This window comes from Oncorhynchus mykiss, chromosome 29 (genome assembly GCF_057628025.1).
Source record: "Oncorhynchus mykiss isolate SJ-2025 chromosome 29, ASM5762802v1, whole genome shotgun sequence".
Taxonomy (NCBI): Eukaryota; Metazoa; Chordata; class Actinopteri; order Salmoniformes; family Salmonidae; genus Oncorhynchus; species Oncorhynchus mykiss.
This window is the reverse complement of record NC_143050.1, coordinates 7,547,183-7,560,303: the sequence shown is the minus strand read 5'-3', so window position 1 is coordinate 7,560,303 and position 13,121 is coordinate 7,547,183. Positions and strand designations below refer to the sequence as shown.

The 13,121-nt window shown below is 44.5% G+C and overlaps 1 protein-coding gene across 1 annotated transcript; it reads right to left on the bottom strand.

Moving 5' to 3' along the window:
• Nucleotides 1-7,049: 7,049 nt before the first annotated feature.
• ccna1 (cyclin A1) lies at nt 7,050-12,623 on the bottom strand. Its single transcript, XM_021591645.3, has 9 exons — nt 12,349-12,623; nt 11,839-11,988; nt 11,540-11,759; nt 11,300-11,418; nt 10,776-10,999; nt 10,405-10,609; nt 9,811-9,924; nt 7,716-7,849; nt 7,050-7,497 (listed from the first exon to the last, which is right to left on the bottom strand). The coding sequence occupies exons 2-9, from the start codon at nt 11,986-11,988 to the stop codon at nt 7,446-7,448; spliced, it is 1,218 nt and encodes a 405-aa protein (XP_021447320.3). The 5' UTR covers nt 12,349-12,623; the 3' UTR covers nt 7,050-7,445.
• Between the last annotated feature and the right edge of the window lie 498 nt (nt 12,624-13,121).

The window sequence follows — 13,121 nt, the reverse complement described above, 5'->3', positions numbered from 1 at the left end:
CAGTGTGGTGAGATAGACCAGCGCTGATGTTTAGGCTACAGTGTGGAGTATTAGACCAGGGCTGATGTTTAGGCTACAGTGTGGTGAGATAGACCAGGGCTGATGTTTAGGCTACAGTGTGGTGAGATAGACCAGCGCTGATGTTTAGGCTACAGTGTGGTGAGATAGACCAGGGCTGATGGTTAGGCTACAGTGTGGTGAGACAGACCAGGGCTGATGTTTAGGCTACAGTGTGGTGAGATAGACCAGGGCTGATGTTTAGGCTACAGTGTGGTGAGATAGACCAGCGCTGATGTTTAGGCTACAGTGTGGAGTATTAGACCAGGGCTGATGTTTAGGCTACAGTGTGGTGAGATAGACCAGGGCTGATGTTTAGGCTACAGTGTGGTGAGATAGACCAGGGCTGATGTTTAGGCTACAGTGTGGAGTATTAGACCAGGGCTGATGTTTAGGCTACAGTGTGGAGTATTAGACCAGGGCTGATGTTTAGGCTACTGTGTGGTGAGACAGACCAGGGCTGGTGTTTAGGCTACAGTGTGGTGAGATAGACCAGGGCTGATGTTTAGGCTACAGTGTGGAGTATTAGACCAGGGCTGATGTTTAGGCTACAGTGTGGAGTATTAGACCAGGGCTGATGTTTAGGCTACTGTGTGGTGAGACAGACCAGGGCTGGTGTTTAGGCTACAGTGTGGAGTATTAGACCAGGGCTGATGTTTAGGCTACTGTGTGGTGAGACAGACCAGGGCTGATATTTAGGCTACAGGGTGGTGAGACAGACCAGGGCTGATATTTAGGCTACAGTGTGGTGAGATAGACCAGGGCTGATGTTTAGGCTACAGTGTGGTGAGATAGACCAGGGCTGATGTTTAGGCTACAGTGTGGTGAGATAGACCAGGGCTGATGTTTAGGCTACAGTGTGGTGAGATAGACCAGGGCTGATGTTTAGGCTACAGGGTGGTGAGATAGACCAGGGCTGATATTTAGGCTACAGTGTGGTGAGATAGACCAGGGCTGATATTTAGGCTACGGTGTGGAGTATTAGACCAGGGCTGATGTTTAGGCTACAGTGTGGTGAGATAGACCAGGGCTGATGTTTAGGCTACAGTGTGGTGAGATAGACCAGGGCTGATATTTAGGCTACAGGGTGGTGAGATAGAGCAGGGCTGATGTTTAGGCTACAGTGTGGAGTATTAGACCAGGGCTGATGTTTAGGCTACAGTGTGGTGAGACAGACCAGGGCTGATATTTAGGCTACAGTGTGGTGAGATAGACCAGGGCTGATGTTTAGGCTACAGTGTGGTGAGACAGACCAGGGCTGATGTTTAGGCTACAGTGTGGTGAGATAGACCAGGGCTGATGTTTAGGCTACAGTGTGGTGAGATAGACCAGGGCTGATATTTAGGCTACAGGGTGGTGAGATAGACCAGGGCTGGTGTTTAGGCTACAGTGTGGTGAGATAGACCAGGGCTGATGTTTAGGCTACAGTGTGGAGTGTTAGAGCAGGGCTGGAATGCCTGCACATCCAGTAGGTCTCCTGGACGACGGTTGGCCACCCCTGAAATGAAAGGTTATCACATTAACCAAATACTTGTATGTCTTTATACAGTTATTCACTCATTCTATGAATCAGGGATTCAATGGATACGGTAGGCTACTTCAAAGGAAGGTAGCTAACTAAGACATGTTATCTATAACTTTACAAGACTAAAATATGCATGTTTCAGGGGAGATCTATGCACAGCATGGAAGTTATTTGTCAACTAGGCTATTCTGAGAATATTTGTTTTATAGAACGGTGACAATGAGTCAATGGAATTAATACTTAGGCCTACAGCTAAAAAAACTGAATGTAAACACAACATGTAACAATTTCAACTATTTTACTGAGCTACAGTTCATATAAGGACAACAGCCGATAGAAATAAATGAATTAGGACCTAATCTATGGATTTTACATGACTGGGCAGGGGCACAGCTATGGGTGGGCATGGGAAGGCATAGGCCCATCCACTGGGGAGCCAGGCCCAGCCAATCAGAATGAGTCTTTGCCCACAAAAGGTTATTATTACAGACAGAAAAACTCCTGAGTTTCATCAGGTGCCTGGGTGGCTGGTCTCAGATGATCCCGCAGATGAAGAAGCCGGATGTGGAGGTCCTGGGCTGGCGTGGTTATACAGTGGGGCAAAAAAGTAGTTAGTCAGCCAACAATTGTGCAAGTTCTCCCACTTAAAAAGATGAGAGAGGCCTGTAATTTTCATCATAGGTACACTTCAACTATGACAGACAAAATGAGAAAAGAAATCCAGAAAATTACATTGTAAGATTTTTTATGAATTTATAAGATAATGGAGGAAAAAGGTACAAAAGTGTCTATATCCACAGTAGAACGAGTCCTATATCGACTCAGCAAGGAAGACCAAAACCGCCATAAAAAAAGCAACTGTACATGGGGACAAAGATGGTACTTTTTGGAGAAATGTCCTCTGGTCTGATGAAACAAAAATATAACTGTTTGGCCATAATGGAGGAAAAAGGGGGAGACTTGCAAGCCGAAGAACAGCATCCTAACAATGAATCACGGGGGTTGCAGCATCATGTTGTGAGGGTGCTTTGCTGCAGGAGGGACTGGTGCTCTTCACAAAATAGATCACATCATGAGGAGGAAAATGATGTGGATATATTGAAGCAACATCTCAAGACATCAGTCAGGAAGTTAAAGCTTGGTTGCAAATGGGTTTTCCAAATGGACAATGACCCCAAGCATACTTCCAAAGTTGTGACAAAATGGCTAAAGGACAACAAAGTCAAGCTATTGGAGTGGCCATCACAAAGCCCTGACCTCAATCCTATAGAACATTTGTGGGCAGAACTGAAAAAGCGTGTGCGAGCAAGGAGGCCTACAAACCTGACTCAGTTACACCAGCTCTGTCAGGAGGAATGGGCCAAAATTCACCCAACTTATTGTGGGAAGCTTGTGGAAGGCTACCCGAAACATTTGACCCAAGTTAAACAATATAAAGGCAATGCTACCAAATACTAATTGAGTTTATGTAAACTTCTGACCCACTTTGAAAGTGATGAAAGAAATAAAAGCTGAAATAAATCCTTCTCTCTACTATTATTCCGACATTTCACATCATTAAAATAAAGTGGTGATCATGACTGACCTAAGACAGGGAATGTTTCCTAGGATTAAATGTCAGGAATTGTGAAAAACTGAGTTTAAATGTATTTGGCTAAGGTGTATGTAAACTTCTGACTTCAACTGTATGTTTTGAATTGGCTATATAGCTAGTATATCATTATATAGGCTACCTGCTGTACACATGCAGATGCTGCACACAGAGAGACTCGCTGAAGGATACGCCTAATTCTGATCATGGCTGAAATGTAGATTTTATTAAGTAATTGATACTATATTTAAAAAGGAAAAACACAATATTACAATTCCAGGATTTTCTGACCATAAGATGGAACAGCACATCCTGCGCATTCAGGATGGCGCATTTCTACATCTGCTCATTCTCCATCTGCTAATTCTCCATCTGCTCATTCTCCATCTGCTCCATCTGCTTAGCTCCATCTTCTCCATCTGCTCATTCTCCATCTGCTCCATCTGCTTAGCTCCATCTACTCCATCTGCTCATTCTCCATCTGCTAATTCTCCATCTGCTCATTCTCCATCTGTTCCATCTGCTCATTCTCCATCTGCTAATTCTCCATCTGCTCATTCTAGGCTGTATACAGTCGTGTATTAATTTCCACAAAGTTTTCTGCTTCAGTGTCTTTTAGATATTTTTGTCAGATGTTACTATGGAATACTGAAGTATAATTACAAGCATTTCATAAGCGTCAAAGGCTGTTATTGACAATTACATGAAGTTGATGCAAAGAGTCAATATTTGCAGTGTTGACCCTTCTTTTTCAACACCTCTGCAATCCACCCTGGCATACTGTCAATTAACTTTTTGGCCACTGATGGCAGCCCATTCTTCCATAATCAATGCTTGGAGTTGGTCAGAATTTGTGGGTTTTTGTTTGTCCACCCGCCTCTTGAGGATTGACCACAAGTTCTCAATGGGATTTAAGGTCTAGGGAGTTTCCTGGCCATGGACCACAAATATCGATGTTTTGTTCCCTGAGCCACTTAGTTATCACTTTTGCCTTATGGCAAGTTGCTCCATCATGCTGGAAAAGGCATTGTTCATCACCAAACTGTTCCTGGATGGTTGGGAGAAGTTGCTCTCGGAGGATGTGTTGGTAACATTCTTTATTCATGGCTGTGTTCTTTGGCAAAATTGTGAGTGAGCCCACTCCCTTGGCTGAGAAGCAACCCCACACATGAATGGTCTCAGCATGCTTTACTGTTGGCATGACACAGGACTGATGGTAGCGCTCACCTTGTCTTCTCCGGACAAGCTTTTTTCCGGATGCCCCTAACAATCGGAAAGGGGATTCATCAGAGAAAATGACTTTACCCCAGTCCTCATCAGTCCAATCCCTGTACCTTTTGCAGAATATCAGTCTGTCCCTGATGTTTTTCCTGGAGAGAAGTGGCTTCTTTGCTGCCCTTCTTGACACCAGGCCATCCTCCAAAAGTCTTCGCCTCACTGTGCATGCAGATGCACTCACACCTGCCTGCTGCCATTCCTGAGCAAGCTCTGTACTGGTTGTTTCCCTATCCCGCAGCTGAACCAACTTTAGGAGATGATCCTGGCGCTTGCTGGACTTTCTTGGGCGCCCTAAAGCCTTCTTCACAACAATTGAACCACTCTCCTTGAAGTTCTTGATGATCCAATAAATGGTTGATGTAGGTGCAATCTTAGTGGCAGCAATATCCTTGCCTGTGAAGCCCTTTTTGTGCAAAGCAATGATGTGGGCACGTGTCTCCTTGCAGGTAACCATGGTTGACAGAGGAAGAACAAGCACCACCCTCCTTTCGAAGCTTCCAATCTGTTATTCGAACTCAATCAACATGACAGAGTGATCTCCAGCCTTGTCCTCGTCAACACTCAAACCTGTGTTAAGGAGTGAATCACTGACATGTCAGCTGGTCCTTTTGCCGCAGGGTTGAAATGCAGTGGAAATGTTTTTGGGGGATTTAGTTCATTTGCATGGCAAAGAGGGACTTTGCAATTAATTGCAATTCATCTGATCACTCTTCATAACATTCTGGAGTATATTCAAATTGCCATAATACAAACTGAGGCAGTATTAATAGTATTTAATATTATTAAATTAATATTTGTGTCATTCTCAAAATGTTTGTCCACGACTGCAGTGTATGAAATATACTAATTAGGGAAGGGGGGGAATCAGGAGAACATTTAGATACTAGGCTACGTGCAATATAGCCTAATAAATCGTTAAATTGTCTTTTATCACACATACTTAAGGTAATAGCCATCTACTAGACATTTATACAGTGCTTTTTATTTAACACGAGCCTTCATGTATTACAATGGTCAAATCGGGGACTGAGTATTTTAATTGTTTTATAAATGTTTATTCGCTTCTGAATCCGTTTCTTCCGTCCAGCGAGCGGGTTTATGAGCTGTTTTAACGAAGTGACTCGTGTCGGATTACATTCCATAGCCACTGAAGGCTAAAAAGTCCTGCCTATTTCCCTCTTATTTCAGTCGCTGAGAGGCCTGTCACTTCTTGGCAGAAAGATAAGCATACGCGCGCGGCCCTCAAAGCATTTATAAAGTATAAACAGCACTCACATTAGGGACTGCAAAATTACTTTACTCATGATTAGTAAATGGTTTATTAATGTGTCAAACGAAGCACAACGCTGGAAATCTGCATCTACATAAACTAGTCCCGGCATCGTTCTGACAGGAAGCGTGGTTCCCCTGGTCTCCGGGTACCAGTGCTGTGGGAAAGGATGCTAGGCTTAGCAGAGACGGCTCAGATGTGATATGGCTAAAATGCCAGGGTTGGCTTTTTGTCCCAGTCTGACCCTGGTAGTCTACACCAAGTACATATTGACTGATGTCAATGTTATGTTCAACTATGGCTAGAGGTTTCAAATAAAACAGGTGTGGTGGGCGATATGAAGACACGCAACTAATTGTTCTTTGCTTTTCATTACAGTCGGACAAATACGCCATCTTATCAGGGGAAAACAGAAAGATATCCACGACTCCAGTTCTGATGGAGCTTTTGCAGTTCTTTCTACGAGCGCGTCGTTTTCATTCCTTTTTAATGATCGATAATTTAGACTTTGTGGCTGTGGTAACTACTGCAGTGACGACCGCCGTATAGCACTTACTGTATTGTCGTATAGCTGTCACGTATTGTGTAGGCCAAGCCTGGTATGACGTTTTGATAACCACGTAAATATTTTCCAGACAAGGTGTTTTAACGTAGTCTGAGCTACGTATATTCAAAATTGCTTAGCGTCAAATTAGACATGCTAGACTACAAATCCCTGCTAGCCATCTTCAGCTGACACCTCTACTAACAGGTATTGTCAAAAAAACCAAAAAGCTACAGTTTAGAAGTGTTCAAATTTAGGTAACAGGTCATCCAGAGTCCATTGACTTGAGTCTGCAGTAATGGCATATGTAGTTCTGAGCCACATTAGATGTGGGTTAAATACAGGCAAATACTGATTAGTCGTCTTGTCCGAGAGTTCAGTCAGAGCAAGTCTACATGAAAACGGCCATTGATTGTCAAAAATCCCCTGTGGGAAAACGGTTGGAACAATTTCCCCATTGGCCCGCTGGGTTACGGCTCATACTGTAGTGGGCTGCAGCCATCTATAGGGAGACAGTTACAGTATGGCAGACAAGTGAGGATGCTGTGAAACCGTTTCTATGCTCCACGTTCAATATTGCAGCCTAGGAAGATTCATTTTATGTTCTTCTCTTACCAATTATGAACGTAGCTAAACATAATACAACTAAATCCCCAGAGCAGTGGAAAGAGCCCACAGCCATGACCAAACTGAGAGAAGGGAAGCATGGCAAAAAAACACACGAAAGCTCCCAGTGTCAAGGCTGAGGATTGAGAAGCGGAGTAATGCAATGCCGAGGCCAAACTGTAGGCAACTTGTTTCCTTTAATCACATGATGCAACATACAAGATGCAGCCAGAGGTCCATGATTGTGTGGCAGTGACCAAAAGCAAAAAAATGACTTCGTACAGTAAAAACAAAGATTCAACCACCCGTTTAGAAAAATAAAAAAAGGTCTAGGTTAAATCCTGAGCTTACAGACTAGTACTAAAACACTTGAAGTAGGCATTCTAGAGTTAAGTCAACAAGTTACTATTATCATTGGGTTTACTTGATAGCTACCTACACAAATAGCTAGCTAGAACAAAGTGTTAATAAGATAAATTCATTTAAAAAGGATTAAAAGCAATACAAATAAGTTATCCAGTAGGCATCTACTGAGGGAGCTAAGAGCTGTGTTGTCAGTCATTTCCCAGCAACTTCAGTAAAAAGGCAGATCCCCAGGAGGACTTAGCATAGACACGTTGCCAAACCTGCAGAGAGGAGAGCCAATCAGCAGATGTTCATGGTAGTATTAAAAAAAAAAAAGCTATAAGTTTGGCAACAGGAAACAAGTGTTACTGGACAGGTTCAGGTAGTGAACACAACCCAGGAGTATTGCTCTGGCTAAAGACAGACATGGTTAAAGGTTAGACACCATGGTTAAGGAATTATTAGTAAAAAAAAAAAATTGTACAGATTACCAACTCACTTTGAGCCCTTGTACTTCTCCCTGATGGCCTGTTGGGGGCGACTGTAGGCACTGAGGTACATCTTGTGGAGGTCCTTGAGGCAGGGTACAATCTCTGCCAGGGTGTAGCCAGTGAAGGTGTACAGGGCGTCAGGCTGGAAAAAACAGATGCCACACGGTGAGTTAAGCGAGTCAAACCAGTCTAACTAGGGAATCAGGTAGCCTAGCAGTTAGAGTAATGGGCATTAACCGTAAGGACGCTTTGCAAACACCCGAGCCGACAAGGTGAAAAATATGCCCATGTGCCCTTGAGCAAGGAACTCCACCCTAACTTGCATCCATACTAGGACTGACAGTCAAACAGGTCACTGCTCCCACCTGGTGTAGGACTTTCTAAACTCAGCAAAAACACAAAAAACATCCCTTTCAGGACCCGGTCTTGCAAAGATAATATATAAAAATCCAAGTAACTTCACAGATCTTCATTGTAAAAGGGTTTAAACACGGTTTCTCATGCTTGTTCAATGAACCATAAACAATTAATGAACATGCACCTGTGGAACGGTCATTAAGAAACTAACAGCTTGCAGACGGTAGGAAATTAAGGTCACAGTTATGAAAACTTAGGACACTAAAGAGGCCTTTCTACTGACTGAAAAAAAAAAAAAAAAAAAAGAAGATGCCCAGGGTCCCTGCTCATCTGCTTGAATGAGTCTTAGGCATGCTGCAAGGAGGCATGAGGACTGCAGATGTGGCCAGGGCAATAAATTGCCATGTCTGTACTGTGAGACGCCTAAGACAGCGCTACAGGGAGACGGGATGGACAGCTGATCGTCCTCGCAGTGGCAGACCACGTGTAACACCTGCAGAGGATCAGTACAGCCAAAACCTCACACCTGCGGGACAGGTACAGGATGGCAACCACTGCCCGAGTTATACCAGGAACGCATTATCCCTCCAGTGCTCAGACAGTCCAGCCTATTGTGGACAGAGGGTTTGTAGGCCTGTTGTAAGGCAGGTCCTCACCAGCAACAACGGTGCCTATGGGCCACAAACCTACTTGTCACTGGACCAGGCAGGACTGGCAAAAAGTGCTCTTTGCTGACGAGTCGTGGTTGTCTCACCAGGGCTGATGGTCAGATTTGTGTTTATCTTTGAAGGAATGAGCGTTACACCGAGGCCTGTACTCTGGAGCGGGATCGATCTGGAGGTGGAGGGTCCGTCATGGGGGGGGGGGTCACAGCATCATCGGACTGAGCAGGTTGTCATTGCAGACAGTCTCAATGCTATGTGTTACAGGGAAGACATCCTCCTCCCTCATGTGGTACCCTTCCTGCAGGCTCATCCTGACATGACCCTCCAGCATGACAATACCACCAACCATACTGCTCATTCTGTGCGTGATTTCCTGAAAGACAGGAATGTCAGTGTTCTGCCATGGCCAGCGAAGAGCCTGGATCTCAATCCCATTGAGCACATCTGGAACCTGTTGGATCAGAGGGTGAGGGCCAAGTACACTCCCCCCAGAAATGTCCAGGAACATGCAGGTGCCTTGTTGGAAGACTGGGGTAACATCTCCCAGCAAGTTCTGGCAAATCTGGTGCAGTCCACGAGGAGGAGATGCACTGCAGTACTTAATGCAGCTGGTGGCCACACCAGATACTGACTTACTTTTGACCCCCCCTTTGTTCAGGGACACATTATTCAATTTGTTATTTACATGTCTGTGGAACTTGTTCAGTTTATGTCTCAGTTGTTGAATCTCGTTACATTCATACGAATATTTACACATGAAGTCTGCTGAAAATAAAACGCAGTTGACAGGGAGGACGTTATTTTTTTTGACGTCTATATATAGCCTACTTATAAGAACAATGTCTAAAAGGGAGATTACTCTGATATCAGGAATGTGATTACCACACCAGGATAAAATGCATATATGAGTTGGTATTCTTGATTTAATGTCAGAACAGGCACTAGTTCTAGGTGGTGGGGGGGGTTACCCCAGAGGGATGATGCAACAGTCAGCATAAGACCAATGGCCATCGGAGTACAGCAGACAGGCATGTCTTACCCCGAGTGATGATGCAACAGTCAGCGGACAGGAATGTCTTACCCAGAGGGACCTGTTGAGGGTGTAGTTGGCCAGACAGAAAGCAGCAGCCGCCACCATAGAGGGGAAGTAGTGCAGGAATGGATCCACTTCCAACATGCTCAGCTCTGCCACATACTGAGAGTAGAGTAACATTAACAAAACCAAAACACTTGTTAACTGCAACAAAACACTCCTGCACATTAAATGAATAATGTTGATAAGCCATTTAGTCAACTGGGGTGAACTACATTTCACATCAGGCCTGGGCAGTTCCAGCTCTCAGGGGCCTGATTTGTGTCACTCTCCCCCAGCAAACACATTGCATTTAACTGAAGATCATGATTAGTTGATTTGAGTCAAGTGTGTTCTGGGGCGAAAGTGTTTCACCAATCGGGACCCCCGAGGACTTGGGTCTCCCTACAGGGTTAACTCATTGGGTTTTATTTAACCAGGTGAGAACACATTCTCACAAGAGTGACTAAACGATTGAACACTTGGGTCAGAGTATTGACTCATGTACACCGATACACCACGCTGCTAGCCTAAAGGCACATTTCAAAAACATGGCACAGCTATCAAGCAGTCAGACATGAGTATCCAGTTCTCTGTAAGTACCAGGGCAAGGCTCTCAGTCTTGAAGCAAACTGCTTGGATGGTGAGGAAATGGCGGAGGAACTGGTGTGTGGTGGGGGCGGTCATGTCAAAGGCCAACACCTTCAGCAGGAAGTGTTCCATACGAAGCAGCTGCTTCTTGGTGTAAGTGTCATCTGTGATGTACACAAAGTCATCCACCTCCGGAGGGTAGATCTCCTCGTATTTACTACCAGAGAAAAGGGTTAACACTAAAAAAAGGCCCATTTACCACAGCTGAAAATGAACCACCTTTCCTACAGATTACTCGTGGCAGGACTACGCCAGAACTAGTATTGTAAAACAGACAAAGAGTTTGTTTACAAAAATTCTACTGAATTTGTAAGGTGACTTACGCAGCCAGCAGCAGTGCAGCGGTGCCCACCAGCTGCAGCTTGCCCCGGAGTACAGACATGCAGGAGAGGAAGCGGTCCATGTAGTTGACAGCCAGGTAGATCGTCTCACCACACAGCTTGTACTCCTGGCCGACCTCCACCAGCCAGTCCACCAGGATGACACGCATGCAGTTGGTGATATCCGGCTGCTTCCGCATGTAGCCAGACTTCGGATGGCACTTAATCTGGAACAGAGGGTTAGAAAGAGACTTCACCGCCACCTTCAGTTAGAGCAATTTAAAAACAGGCAAATCTAAAGAACATTTATATGTAGCTGGTGTGAGGTTAACAGCAGGATAAAGTAAATATATACAGAAAGCCAGCCAAGCTACAACTAGAGTGCTGGCGTGGGAAGCCACAATGGCTGCCGTGCCTGATCCAGGTATTTGGGGGGTGAACAGTGCATTTCATTTAACAGATGCCCTTAAGTCAAAGGCATAGAAGACATTTAAACTAGTAGCCGTATTGCTTGAACGAGTGCGCACTTCACTCTTGCGTAAGTGTTTGTGGATGTCCTCAGAATATTCTGCCAGACACATGGCATTCTGAGTGGTGAGAGCCTCGTTATCTGGAAGCGACTGCATAGAGGTGTCCATGCATGACCCTGCAAAACAAAAGTTTACTATTAAATGAGTCGGTGCTGTGAACGTGAAGTGAAAGTTGACATGGTGATGAGTCGTTGCGCCCTTGGTGTGTAGTGTAATGGCACCAAAGGCCGACCTCACCTGAGCTCAGGTCCAGGAAGAGACGCAAATCTCTATGTTGCATAGCAGCAGTTTCCTCATCCACCACCTGAGGCTCTGCAGCCACTAGTTCACCAGAGGCTGGGATGACGACCTCACATGGCTCATCCACATAGATGTCAGCGCTAGAGCTTGAGGGACAACCCAGGAGATTGGTGTGGGAGTTGTCCAAAATAGAGCCACGTTTGGAAAAAATAACTCCCTAAAAAACAGCAAAACAGTGATTAGCCAATATGAAGAGACTTTGGACGCATAAAAAAAACAAACTCAAAACTACTCACCTGACCAAAAGATCGACTGTGTTGTTCGTTTTCTGTTAAAACGCCGAGTATAGTCCTCTGTTTAGCCCTGTCCATACGGGATGAATCCATCCTATTTGAGGCCAGAACATTTTCTTGGCTACTAAGACGGGCGACAGAGCTGAAGTTCATCTTTATAAAATAAAAATAAGTTAAACTATAAGTAGAGGGTATTATACATCAGGAGGGTAAAAACAAACCTAAATGTACCTAGTGGATCTGTATAAACTGGCTGCCATGACTACCGGAGGGGTTTAACACGTTCGCAGGTCGCCTTGAATTATTATACACAAATACAAGTTCAGCTGGCTGGTTAGCTAAGCTATTATCGCAAAGACAAACAAAACAAAGTTAAAAATATATACATAAAAAATATATTTAAAAAAAGTGTGTGTGTGTGCACGATGTTAGCCAACGCTTCAAATGTTTGGCTTTAAGGTAGCTTGCAATTGAACAGTTTCAATTGATATTTTACATATAAATGCCACAAACCTTAGTTGCGTGTTACACAGCCGATGATGTACAAACTAGAGAAGACAAAATCCTATTAAAATGATTTTGTCGTTGTATGACTAGCTACCTCCCAGCGGTTTATATTGGCCTGTGCATGCAGGTTTGTCTCATTCGGATGAACGCACTGATCAGCTGTTCCAGCTGTTGCTTGTGTAAAACTCAGATGTTACTGTGTAAAACTCAGCTGTTTCAGATGTTACTGTGTAAAACTCAGCTGTTTCTGATTTACACAAATATCAATCGAAGTCCGAACCGCTCTCAGTCGCGCGGTCCAATCACAGCCGACAACGAGACCACGTGGTGGCGTTTCCATAGCAACGTGAAGACTATCTCGGTTGCGCGGTCCAATCACAGCCGACGACGAGCCCACGTGGTGACGTTTCCATAGCAACGTGAAGACGCTCATAGTTTGCGCGCTGCGTGCGTATGTTTACAAGCAATATTAGTCTACAATCTCAAAAGAAAACGTTGCCATGAACTGAATGATCATTGATATTTTTATGATCAAAATCTATTAGTGTTTCAGAGAGGGAAAAAGATTTGCCTGGCTAGCCAGACTCATTTAGGGTTTCTATTAAACTGGCACCCGGTTGAACCGGGCAATGATCCGTCACGTGATCGAGCTTAAAACCGGTGAGGGAGATGCACCCTGCTCGGGTCAGGTTGTCAACCAAGCAGCAATGCAACTTCTCTTTTCCATAAGCTATATCTCGGAATGTTCTAATTAGTTCTCATTGGGAAGGCAGATGAAG